The sequence below is a fragment of the Crocuta crocuta genome, unplaced genomic scaffold (genome assembly GCF_008692635.1).
Source record: "Crocuta crocuta isolate KB4526 unplaced genomic scaffold, BGI_CrCroc_1.0 scaffold84, whole genome shotgun sequence".
Classification (NCBI taxonomy): domain Eukaryota; kingdom Metazoa; phylum Chordata; class Mammalia; order Carnivora; family Hyaenidae; genus Crocuta; species Crocuta crocuta.
In genome coordinates this window covers 1,497,781-1,510,802 of record NW_027530213.1, presented here as the reverse complement: position 1 = coordinate 1,510,802, position 13,022 = coordinate 1,497,781, and the positions used below count along the sequence as shown (strand labels likewise).

Genomic DNA, 13,022 nt, shown 5'->3' with positions numbered 1-13,022 from the left:
GCTCATCCTCTGTCTCTGTCTCTCAATAATAAATAAACGTTAAAAAAAGTGAGCACGTAGTGACTCTTTCTACCAAAACAGGGTGTTTCTATTGTGCCTCTTCTGAGCAAAGCCTTATGCTGGCAGACCTGGGGGGCAACAGGGAGTGGAGGGAACAAGTACACCCGTCTCGAAGGAAAAACACCGCTCAGCAACGGAAAGGTACACACGGATGACGGCAGCATGGGTGACTCCCCGGAGCATTAATTAGGCTGAACAAGAGAAGCCAGACACAGGATAGCACCTGCTGTGTGACCTCACGTGCGGGAGAGTTGAGAACAGGCGATCGGAGCTGCGGTGACCAGGGGAATCGGTGGTTGTCCCAGGGACAAGGAAGGGACTCGTGAGGCAGGGGGTGCGTGGGGGGCCTCCTGAGGAGGCAGAGGTCCTGCACTGACTACGGTCAAAACCCGCTGAATTGCACACTTAAAGTGGGTGCATTTTGGGGCGCCTGGGGGGCTCAGTCAGTTGAACATCCGAGTCTTGGTTTCAGCTCAGGTCATGATCTCACCGATTGTGGGACTGACCCCCACGTCGGGCTCTGCGCTGACCGTCCAGAGCCTGCTTGGGATTCTCTCTCTCCTCGCTTTCTGCCCCTCCTCTGCTTGTACTCTCTCTCTTTAAAAAAAAAGAAAATTAAGAAACCCCCACACACTGGCTAAGAGATGCACGTGGAAAGTTCGATATCTGGCAGACACTCTCCTCCAGGCTGGAGGGCGGCCCTCTCTCGCCTGCGGGCCGGCGTGGAGGCCAGAGGACCAGAGGGCGCGCGCGGTCCCTCCTGCTGATGCCCCCACAGCCCGGCTCCTTGTCCTTCTGGACTCACGTGTTTCAGTGCCTGATAAAGTGATGGTTTAAAATACCCATTATTTTCATGATCTAAAGCAGGGACATAGGACCACACACTTAAAAATACATTTTAAGCAAAAATAATTAAGGCCTACCTGTTGGATAATCTTCTTTGTCATGTAAATTTTTGAGTATCCGACTCGCATAGATGTTCCTAATTTCAAGCTCTCGATCCTTCTCCTAAAGAGAACCAAATACCAATTTCTCTGTAAATGTTTGCCTTTAGCAGCCGGGATGTCTTCTCTAAAAGACGCTGAGTGGGCTCAGTATGCTTTGAAATTTTTAAAAAATGTTTTATTTATTTCTGAGAGAGAGAGAGAGAGAGGGAGAGAGACAGTGTGAGCAGGGGAGGGGCAGAGAGAGAGGGAGACACAGAATCTGAAACAGGCTCCAGGCTCTGAGCTGGCAGTCAGCACAGAGCCCGACGCGGGGCTCGAACCCACGAACCGTGAGATCATGACCTGAGCCGAAGTCGGACGCTTAACCGACTGAGCCACCCGGGCGCCCCTCAGTATGCTTTGAATAAACTCTGTAGATGCCGGCAGGAACAGAAATAGGCCGTTCTTTCTAGATCATCCCTGACACTAGAAAGCACCTTTGAACAGAGCAACAGACCGTTGTGGCGGGGACGGCAGTGCTGAGGGGTTTGCAAGCCAGCTGCTCTCACGGCAGCTTCTGTCCCCTGGGTCTGCGCCCCGAAGTTTGCTGTCTTTCTCGTGGTCCAGCACAGCCACTAGTGGCACTGTGGTCTAAACTAATGAAAGTGAAATGCACCGCGCAGTCCCCAGGGGCACCGCGGTATGTCCAGTGCTCAGGGCTGCACTGGAGGCCACACGCCGGCGGGGGCAGTGGAACATTCCCACCGAGACGGGGCTGCGTCGAGACAGTAAAAGCACAGAACAGAGGCATCGCTGTTCAGCTTTAAATCTCAAGGTTGGCTTTTTAAAGTCTTAGCAAAACAGGGGCGCTGGGGGGCTCCGTCGATTAAGCGCCTGACTTTGGCGCAGGTCATATCTTGCGGTTCGTGGGTTCGAGCCCTGCGTCAGGCTCTGTGCTGACAGCTCGGAGCCTGCTTTGGATTCTGTGTCTCCGTCTCTCTCTGCCCCTCCCCTGCTCGTGCTCTGTTTCTTTCAAAAATAAACATTAAAACTTTTTTTTTTTTTTAAGTCTTGGCAAAACAGAAGTTTTGAAATCCTGGCTTGTTGAGAAAAAAAAAATTTTTCATGAAGCACCAAACACTCTCTTACACATGCATCAAGAGCAAGCCCGTTAGACTCAAGACTACTGAGTTTTAGTCAAAACCACAGTCAAAGGGAGTGGGCAGGGGCTCCTGGGTGCCTCAGCCGGTTAAGCGCCTGACTCCTGATTTCAGCTCAGGTCACGATCCCAGGGTCGTGAGATCGAGCCCAGCCATGTTGGGCTCCACGCTGAGCTTGGGACCTGCTTAGGACTCTCTCCCTCTGCACCCCCTCCCCCTTTCCTTAAAAAAAAAAGGAGTGGGTATATATGAGTCAAGGCTGTCTTTTGAATGATTACACAGGAAGGTTCAGAGGAAGGGGCCAGGGAGGGACGGTAGAGGTAGGAAGCAGAGAGAGAAAAAGAGAAATCGGATGGGGTTCTGGTCTCCCTGTGGCCCTCGGGGACATTAGGAGGGCAAAGAAACAACTCTGAGGTTTGGGGAAGTCTGAGCGCAGGAGGCTTGGTGCGGCCTGGGAAACTCAACCCCCTGGGTCAAGCCCCCCTTCAGCGTGGAGCCCGAGTAACATGGTGGGACCCAGAGAGGGCAGGGGAGCGGAGGGCAGAGCCAGGGAGCCTGCTTCCCAGTCCTTAACGCCGCTGACCCAGGTGCTCCCAGCACAGGCTCTGGGGCCGACCGTCCAGCCAAGGATGCGATGGCAGACGCGTCTCAAGGCACCAAGCGGAGAATCGCCGAGATGTGACCTACGGAGCAGAGGCCGCGAGCGTCACCAGACACGTTCAGTACATGCCAGACGGGTCCTGGGAGCTCTGCCAGTTAGGACCTGTCACTCGTCACTACAGTTAGGACCTGTCACTCCTCACTTCGGCTACAGGTGCCCAAGGGGCAGGGGCCTCCCTCTCCTTTTACCAGCAGAACGCGTGCACCCCCTCTTGGGCTAGATGCTGTCTCCACAGAGACCTCCGAGTCTCAGAGACCGCCGAAATGGGGCCAGTTTTCGTCAGGGCAGCCTGGGACAAGCGTCCACCCGGCTTCCATGTCCACCGCTCTGCCCACCTCCGACTTGCCGAACGGGGCTCAGAAGGAAGTACAGTTCAGTTACGGAAAATAAAAATTGTACATGTGCTGCACATCTCAGTTGGAGAGGGCAGGTTTTGTGCTGATTTTATTTTTAATGTTTATTTTCATAGCTCATGTGTGCACAAGTGAGGGAGGGGCAGAGAGACAGAGAGAGAGAGAGAGAGAGAGAGAGAATCCCAAGAGAATCTCTGCACTAATGTGTGGAGCCTGACGGGGTTTGAACTCACAAACCCATGAGATCAGGACCTAAGCTGAAATCAAGAGTTGGACGCTTAACTGACTAAGCCACCCAGGCGCCCTGTACTTATTTTCATCATAAAATTAATTTACCATCAGGGGCACCTGGATAAATTAAGTGGCTCAGTCGATTAATACATGTCTGACTTGGGCCCAGGTCATGATCTCACAGTTCATGGGTTCAAGCCCCGCATCGGGCTCTGTGGTGACAGCTCAGAGCCTGGAGCTGCTTCAGATTCTGTGTGTGTCTCTCTCTCTGCCCCTCCCCTGCTTGGACTCTCTCTCTCTCTCTCTCAAAAATAAATAAACATTAAAAAAATTCAAAAACTTAATTTACTATCAGAGGTATACAAATGTATACAATATGAGAATATTAATATTTTCTAGAATTTAACTTTCTAGGAGCAAAAATATCACAGTATATTTCTCTTTTTCTTTCTTTCTTGTTGTGATAACACGTCACTTAGCAAGAAAGAATGGTAATGGTGAGAGTTTATGACCATGAAAGGTGGGTCAACTTTATTCTGGATATCATGTTTAAGAATAATATAATGTAGAACATCTTAGGAAGTTTTTACCCCCACTGGTTAAGACAAGAAAGATTTTGGGGTGCCTGGGTGACTCAGTTGGTTAACCCTCCGACTCTTGTTTTTGGCTCAGGTCATGATCTCATGGTTTATGGGTTCAAACCCCACATCGGGCTCTGTGCTGACAGCAAGGAGCCTGCTTGGGATTCTCTGTCTCCCTCTGTCTCTTCCCATCCCCTGCCCTCTCTCTCTCTGTGTGTGTGTCTCCCTCTCTCAAAAATAAATAAACATTTAAAAATAAAACAAAGATTTTGATGTTTAGAGGGCCAAGCGTTGATCATCTGGAAAATTCCGTTACTTATTTTGATTCAGTCTGGCTCCTTGGAGGGTCTAGTATGTGCATCGGCAGCAGAGAGCAGGAAGAAGGCAGATGAGAAATGCTGGCTGACGGGTGACTAGTGCAGGGCTGGCTGGGGGCAAAAGGAAAGGACAGCCCTCCCTCAGGCTTGGAACAAAGGTTCAAGTTTGGACGGACGCTCTTCACAGAGCTGGGTCCAAAATCAAAGACAACAGGTTCAGAACACAGTCCAGGACACTTGTGTAGTTGAGGTCAGTCAGTTAAACAAGAGAAATAAGAGGGGTGCCTGGGTGGCTCAGTTGGTTAAGTGTCTGACTCAAATTCGGCTCAGGTCATGATCTCAGGGTTCGTGCGTTCGAGCCCTGAGGAGGGCTCTGCGCTGACAGTGCGGAACCTGCTTGGAATTCTCTCTGTCTGCCCTTCCTCTGCTCGTGCACAATAAATAAATAAACACTTAAAAAAGGTAGAGAGAGAGAGAAACATTAAGAAGGAAAATCCACACTGAGGAATGCTCATGGCATGTTTGTGGAATATTCATAGGAAAGACTACTCACAGGCTCCAAGGTTATCAGGTTATCAGAGTTCAGTGGGAAGTTGGGTCACGCTGGGGAACCATGTTACAATCAGAGCAGATGGCTTCCAAAAGCCAGAAAACAGTGTCTAAATAGACAATGCCACTTTGGCAGGGGTGAGCTTGTACCCTGGATGCAGGGTGGCATTGCAGTACCTCACCTGGGAGCTGTAGGGGATTGACATCTCCCTTATTTTGGCCCATATTCCAGAAATAGAGCAGTGTCTAGAACTGGTGTTGGGTGACCTCTGAAACGAGGTTCAAAGTACCGAAACTGAAGTTTTGATCTTTGGGACCATGCCTTCCCAAGCTCGGGTCCTAATGATTTGTGTTAATGTGGCAGGTTGCATTTACTTGATGTCACTTCAGCAATATTTCCGGTCCCGTACGCTCTTCCAGAAACTCGTGACTACTCCCCATGAAGAGGCAGAATCTATTGCCCCTCCCCTGGTGCTGCCTTGACAAAGGGAATGAAGTGGCAGAGATGCTGTGTGACTGGTCCTCTTTCGGTCTGTATCTCCCCACTCTTCTCGTTGGAACCCGGCTGCCATGTTGTGAGGAAGCCCACACCACATGGAGACATCCCAGTTACGGCCTCAGCTGCCAGCTGATACCAACTGCAGACAGACATGTGAGACTTCAGAGAATTCCAGCCCCAGCCTTTGAACCTCCTCAGTTGATGTCAAGAAGGCAGAGATGAGCTAACCCCGGAAAGCCCTGCTAAATTGTGGATGTGTGAGCAAAATTTATGTCATTTTTCTTTTTTCTTTTTCTTTTTTTGAAGTAGGCTTCATGCCTAGCTCAGAACCCAGCACGGGGCTTGAAGTCAAGTCCCCTAGATCAACACCTGAGCCAAGATCAAGATTTGGATAGTTAACTGGCTGAGCCACCCAGGCGCCCCCCAGTATCGTCATTTCTTAAGCCACTAAGTTATGGAGTAATATGTAGCCATCATGACTGAAACAGTCAGGTTGCTAACATATCCTTAAAGTTGCTGTTTCTCTACTCCTTGTCAGTACCCACGGTGACCGTGAAGCATAAAAGTCCACCTCATTTTTCCAGCAGAGACAGGACTGTAAGGGGGTAGGCGTATATCCTGAATGAGGAAGAAACTCTAGGTGATAGGCCGTGGGTTGAACCATTTGCATTTTGGGAAATGACTCATGGATTGTTCTAAATTATTTTGTGTGGCATACTCCCTGGGCGTCTTCTTTTCCTTTCAGTGTTTTTCATCTGTCTGCTGGCTCTTTGTTTTTGGAAGATTTCCCCAATATCCCTAGATTCTCCTTACCTGTCAACTCTTCTACTGAATTTTGTATGATGGAATCATCTTTTTAAATGTTCACTTACTGTTTTCTGATTTTTTCCCATTTTCATACCACTTATGGGCACACAGTATCGTCTCTCCTGCATATGAAACTGAGCCTACGGGGTGGGCTGGTCTGCTGGTCATTCTTGTTCTTTCTTCACGATGCTGGTTTTCTTCAGAGATTTGGCTGAACGGACATATTTAAGAATAACAGGCTGGATTATTTTATTACCCTCTGTTTTGTGTGGACATTCATTTCTGTTGTAGGCTTCTTTCCTGAACGGAAAGGCAGGCTCTGGGTAAATCAGTGGGACTTGCTGACCGTCAGGTTTCACTCTGAGGGGAGTCATTTGACTAAGTGCCTCTCATATTCCAGAATCTCCCCTTGGAAGGGCTTTACCTCGGATACCGACATTTACCCCAGGTGCCTCGTTTCTTCTCAAGCCATCCATTCACGTTCATTCACAGCCTCTCTGCCTGATGGAAAGTGCTGGACTCTGATGCTGTTGAGTCCTGTTGAGGGCGGTCAGGTGACTTTGGTGACGCAGTCCCCTGTGCTCAAATGCCTCCTGCCCCTGTCCTCCACGGGGCAGACGCTTCTCCAAGCACCCTTGCTGTGGCTGCTTCTCCTCTGTGTCACCCATAGAAATGCTTCCACCTATGTTCTGTCTTCAACAAATGTCCCCAAATCCCTGCTGTTGGTGGATGACTTGCCCGCGGCTCTTCGCTTCTGTGGGTCCACTTTCAGCCCTTTACTGATTACTTCCCTGGGGGTTCCGAAGGGAGGGGAGTTTCAGAGAGTCTGTCATCACCAACAGTCAAGGCCAGAGTGAAGTGTCCTTCTCAGGCCAAACCAAGGTCCCTGTCTACCTGCTGGTGAATGTGGTGTAAGGTACGCACATGGGGAGAGTCTGCTTTCATGGATATGGGGTGGTGGGGGCAGCAGAGTGTTCAGAGCTCCCCAGATGATCAACGTGCAGCCAAGTGTGAGGACCATGGTTTTAAGCAAATGCGGAGAGGGCTGCCCCAGGGCTCCACTCCCGCTGTCTGCTTGTGTTGATTCCGAGCTTGGGGTTTCCCTCCCCTTTCCTGTTACGCCACCAGCAATTTTTCTGCACTGTGATTTAGGTTGTGATTATTGGTGTCTGGTTTCTCAATCAACCCCAAACATTGTTTTTGATCTTTTATCTCCCAGAAATTCTTTGGAAGTTCTGGTACGATCCTGGTATCCTTTCTGGGGTTATGCGTTATTGTTTTAAAATATGTTTTGTGTCGGCCAACTTCCTCTTTTTCCGGCTGGAACCATGGAGGGGGCAGAAGAGAAGAAAAAGAAGGTTCCTGCTGTGCCAGAAACCCTTAAGAAGAAGCGAAGGAATTTTGCAGAGTTGAAGATCAAGCGTCTGAGAAAGAAGTTTGCGCAAAAGATGCTTCGAAAGGCAAGGAGGAAGCTTATTTATGAGAAGGCTAAGCATTACCACAAGGAATACAGGCAGATGTACAGAACTGAGATTCGAATGGCTCGGATGGCAAGAAAAGCTGGCAACTTCTATGTGCCCGCAGAGCCCAAATTGGCATTTGTCATCAGGATCACAGGTATCAATGGTGTGAGCCCAAAGGTTCAAAAGGTGTTGCAGCTCCTTCGCCTTCGCCAGATCTTCAATGGCACCTTTGTTAAGCTCAACAAGGCTTCAGTTAACATGTTAAGGATTGTGGAGCCATATATAGCATGGGGGTACCCAAACCTGAAGTCCGTGAATGAATTGATCTACAAGCGGGGTTATGGCAAAATCAACAAGAAGCGAATCGCCCTGACAGATAACACATTGATTGCTCGATCTCTTGGTAAATATGGCATCATCTGCATGGAGGACCTGATTCATGAGGTCTACACTGTTGGAAAACGTTTCAAAGAAGCAAACAACTTTTTATGGCCCTTCAAGTTATCTTCTCCACGAGGGGTAATGAAGAAGACCACCCATTTTGTAGAAGGTGGGGATGCTGGCAACAGGGAAGACCAGATCAACAGGCTTATTAGAAGAATGAACTAAGGTATCTACCATTATTATTTTTGTAATCTGGTCAGTTAATAAACAGCTACTTTGAAATTAAAAAAAATAAAATAAAAAAAAATAAAATATGTTTTGTGTCATTTCCATAGGGTTGTGGCAGGAAGGGATGAAAAGCATGTGTTTAGCTCGTCTTCTTGACCTAGTTCAACTCTTTTGTGCATAAAATATGTAATTTTTCTTATTTTTCCCTTTGAAAGGATTTTATTATAAAAAATATCAAAAATATATAAAAGTAGAGATTATAGTACAGTGAATCTCCATGAACCAATGAACCAGCTTCACTAATGAACAACTCCTACCTCGTCCATCTCTCTCTGCACATGGCCCTCTGATCCCATTCTCCCACTGTGAATTATTTTGAGGCAAATCCTAGACATTGTATAATTTAATCTGTATTTCACTATGTATCTGTAGGAGACTAGGGCATTCCTTTTAAAATCTAACCACAGTATCAACATTTCTCCTACCAAAAAAGAAAAAATCAGTAATAGTCCCTTAATATAAACATTGAGTTTGTTTCCCATTTTTCCAACTGTCCAATAATTTTTAAATATTTATTAATTATTCTTTTTTAAATGTGTATTTATTTTTGAGAGGTGCCCCTATATTCCTTCTGTTNCACATCTTCTTGATCCATTCATCTGTTGATGGACACTTAGGCTCTTTCCATGTTTTAGCTATTGTGGAGAGTGCTTATTCCTTCTGTTTTTAGATGTTGGCATGCCGGGGCGCCTGGGTGGCTCAGTCGGCTGAGCGTCCGACTTTGGCTCAAGTCATGATCTCACAGTTCATGGGTTCGAGCCCCACATCAGGCTCTGTGCTGACAACTCAGAGCCTGGAGCCTGTTTCGGATTCTGTGTCTCCCTCTCTCTCTGCCCCTCCCCCACTCATGCTGTGTTTCTGTCTCCATAGTAATAAACATTTAAAAAAAATTTAAATGGTGGCATGCTACACACTTTCCTCTGGCTGCCTTTTTTCACTTATCCATATATCCTAGAGATTACCATATTATTCTGTAAAGAGTCCTCCTTTCTACAGATGCACAGAAATGTGTAGAGGTATATTTACTTTTTTTTTGTAAATAAATATGGATCTTACTGCATATAGAATTTTGCATCTTCCTTTAAAGTATTCATTAAGTATTAAGCATTTCCCCTTTCAAAATAGTTTTTTAATGATTGCATAGTATTTATATGCATATCATTGCACATGAAAGCACAAAATTTATTTTGTTTTATTTTATTTTTTTAACTCTTTTTTTAAAATGTTTTATTTATTTCTCAGAGAGACAAAGAGACAGAGAGACAGAGAGACAGAGTGAGCAGGGGAGGATCAGAGAGAGAGGGAGACACAGAATCTGAAACAGGCTCCAGGCTCTGAGCTGGCTGTCAGCACAGAGCCCAACGTGGGGCTCGAACCCATGAACCGTGAGATCATGACCTGAGCCGAAGTCAGATGCTTAACTGACTGAGCCACCCAGGCGCCCCCACAAAATTTATTTTAAAATTCTTTGATAGTGTCTCCATATATGTGAGTATGTTTGCCTTGACCAGTGTGTCTTGAAGACTCTTCTGTTAGATTTCTAAGCTAGTTGCTATGGTCACACCCATTTTCTGGCCTACTCTTCTCTCTGAAGTTTCCTTAGATCCCAGAGAAGAAAGAAAGAGAACTCTCTTCCTGCTTTACAAAGGGAAAGTTTACAACTTTCTTTCCTAATATCCTTTGCTGCCTCTGAGTCCTCTCCAGGCTCCTGTGAAATCTGAATTCTCTACTTGTCATAAGAAAGTTAAAGATTCTTGTGTTAAAGAATCAAATTTAAGATTTGCTAGTTGAGGCTTGAAAGAGTTGTATTTTAAGTGTTTTATCTAGTTTTTTTTTCCAACTTATTGGCCATTTTAGAAGTCTTGCAGGCAGAAAGATAGCAAAAGTCTGAAAAAAAATTTTAATTCTCATCTTTAAAGCACACTTTGTTTATTTCATTTTATTAAAAATTTTTAAAAAATGTTTTATTTATTTCTGAGAGAGAGAGAGAGAGACTGACAGACAGACAGCGTGAGCGGGAGAGGGTCAGAGAGAGAGGGAGACACAGAATCTGAAACAGGCTCCAGTCTCTGAGCTAGCTGTCAGCACAGAGCCTGACGTGGGGCTCGAACCCACCAACCATGAGATCATGACCTGAGCCGAAGTCAGACGCTTAACCGACTGAGCCACCCAGGCTCCCCTAAAGCACAATTTAAAAGACAGTTTTGGGGCGCCTGTGGTGGCTTAGTCAGTTGAGTGTCTGACTTCTGCTCAGGTCATGATCTCACGGTCTGTGGGTTCAAGCCCCGTGTCGGGCTCTGTGCTGACAGCTCAGAGCCTGGACCCTGCCTCAGATTCTGTGTCTCCCTCTCTCTCTGCCCCTTCTCTGCTTGTGTTCTCTCTCTCTCAAAAAATAAACATTAAAAAAATTTTTTTAAAAGACAGTTTTGCAAGTACCTCCAAGTAGACTTTATTTATTTATTATTTTAATGCTTCTTTTTATTTATTTTGAGATAAAGAATGTGAGCAGGATAGGGGCAGAGACAGAGGGACAGAGAGAGAGAATCCCATGCTGAGCCTGGAGCCTGACACAGGGCTTGATCTCACAACCATGAGATCATGACCTGAGCCAAAATCAAGAGTTGGGCACTTAACCGACTGAGCCACCCAAGGCGCCCCAATTCAAGTAGACTTTAAACTGAATTTGTGGGCCATTAAAATGACTCTAAATGTTTTAGTGATGTAAGTTAATTTTTAAATTTGAAAACTTAGTTTGGCTTCCGCTCAAATGATAACGAAATACAATAATATTAATTCATATGATGAAATGGGGATGGAAACAGGAGACTTTGTTAACCAACAGTGTAGAGCTTTAAGTTCTCTACAGATGGCACACGCTCATCAGGCTGTGGACACACCCTGGTGATTCCAGATCCTCTATCTGTTCCTGCGGTCGGTCAGTTGTAGGGAAAAAGTTAATTTGAGGAACAGATCCCCAGTGTTAAATAATTTAAGGAGCAGCTCTGATATTTGGGGAAGCAGAATTTCACAGATTTGGTTACATTTACCTTAAGTTTTTGTTGAAGGTGTTTTATTTCCATTTGCAGAGTCTTTGTAGCTGCCTGGGCTGCTAACGTCTTCCGGTTCTCAATGGCCAGCTGCCGATTAAAGACTCTGTTGTTCAGCCTCAGTTTTTTCTCCAAGCTCTGAAAACAGTATATATTTCAACTATTCTGTAACCAGTGTCATATTGTTTAAAAGGTTCAACTGTAATGGACTAACTGCATTTACGAGAAGTGTGTAACTTTAACACAACTTCAGTGCGCGGCCGGTGCAGGGAACATGCTGGAACTGAACAGAACCTCACTCACAGACCCAAGAGCCGAACCCCCACCCCCATCCCAACTCTAGAGAATAAGTATGTTTCGAACCCAGTGATCTTTACACGCCTGAATTTGATTTAAAAAAATAACCTTCGAGCATTTCCCGACAATTAATAAATATCATCAACGCCCTGCTTCAGAACTCAACCCAGGTGGCTGTGCCAACACGATGACCCGCGAACTTGGCAGGTGCGCGGGAAGCTGTCAGGCAAGCCTTGCCCGCCAGGGGGCGGTCCTTCAGCCGGGCGGCCGCGCATGCGTGCGTCTTGGAGGACCGATTCCGGAAGCTCCCGCAGGCGTCGCAGCGCCCCGCCCCCAGGGCGAAGGGCGTTCTCAGACCTGGAGAGGCGGCCCCGCGTTCCGGGGCCATCGGTGCCCAGGGCTCCCTGCTGCGTAGGCGCCTCTTCTCCAGAATGAGAACAGTTTTATCGCAAGAACTCTTTGGTCTGGACTTTGACAGAGGCTTGGCCAAAAGACCTTCCCTTCCCTCCCCTCCCCTCTCTTTCTTTTTCCCATTAAGTGTGTTTTTTCCCATTATAATATTAATGCTTTCTCATTAAAAGTGGGCAATATGGTAACCTGAAAGGATGAAATAATCAGTAAAATCCCAGTCCCCAAAGTATTAACACTAAAGAAAAATACCGACATGTTTTGGCTCATCAACATTTTCCCTACAACCAACCGAATTTCCCACACAACTGAGTGCTTCTGAGAGGAAAAGGGTTCTTGAATTCTTTTTGGTTTTGGTTACAGATACACAAACGTGAACTAATTCACATGTGTACGTAAAAATTATGTAGGGAAGATACATTTACTTGACAGATATGAGTTAAGAGGGGTCCACTATTAACGTAGGAGGCCGAATAATCGAACTTTTCTACATTATTTACGTGACTGAAAATGCAGCTGCTTGTCACTTTCTGTAGCTCACATATCCACTTCATATGAGGAAGTTCTCTTTGAAAATAGAGGATTTTTACCAAAGAAGAAATAAATGCTACGAAAGTGGGCGAAATGAACTTGATATTTTCTTATTATTTCAAGTTCGTAAAAAATACTCGCCCGTCACCATCCTTAATATAAGGAATTAAACGCTAAACTAATTTTGTTTATGTTTATGTCCATAGAGACCAAGAACGAACACAAAATAGGCAGAATTCTCAGTATAATCAGGGTTTTCTCCCAAATCATCCCTCATAGAGCAGTCCCCAAGCCTTTGACAGCCACGTGCCATTCTGGAAAATCAACCCATTCACTAGATGATTTTAATTCCCTTCCCCCTCTCTGTTCCCGGGAGCATTCCTTGTTTCCAGCATACAACAATGTCTGTGCGGTAGTGACTAGCCAGTTGACCAGGGGGAACACAAGGAGAGGGGCTGGA

At 46.3% G+C, this 13,022-nt stretch overlaps 1 protein-coding gene and 1 pseudogene across 5 annotated transcripts in view; one reads left to right on the top strand and one right to left on the bottom strand.

Annotated features, from left to right (window-relative positions):
* The window catches only part of LCA5L (lebercilin LCA5 like), a 42,557-nt gene that overhangs the window by 5,507 nt on the left and 24,028 nt on the right, over positions 1-13,022 (bottom strand). For all 4 annotated transcript variants that reach the window (XM_077765431.1, XM_077765429.1, XM_077765432.1 and 1 more), the window contains 2 exons: positions 11,327-11,464; positions 984-1,068 (listed from right to left, as the gene is read on the bottom strand). In XM_077765431.1, the coding sequence (XP_077621557.1) occupies positions 984-1,068; positions 11,327-11,464 (223 nt within the window). The remainder of the gene's footprint in view (positions 1-983; positions 1,069-11,326; positions 11,465-13,022) is intronic.
* LOC144232597 (large ribosomal subunit protein uL30 pseudogene) lies at positions 2,900-8,257 on the top strand (annotated as a pseudogene). Its single transcript, XR_013335468.1, has 2 exons — positions 2,900-2,960; positions 5,203-8,257. The product of XR_013335468.1 is annotated as a large ribosomal subunit protein uL30 pseudogene (transcript).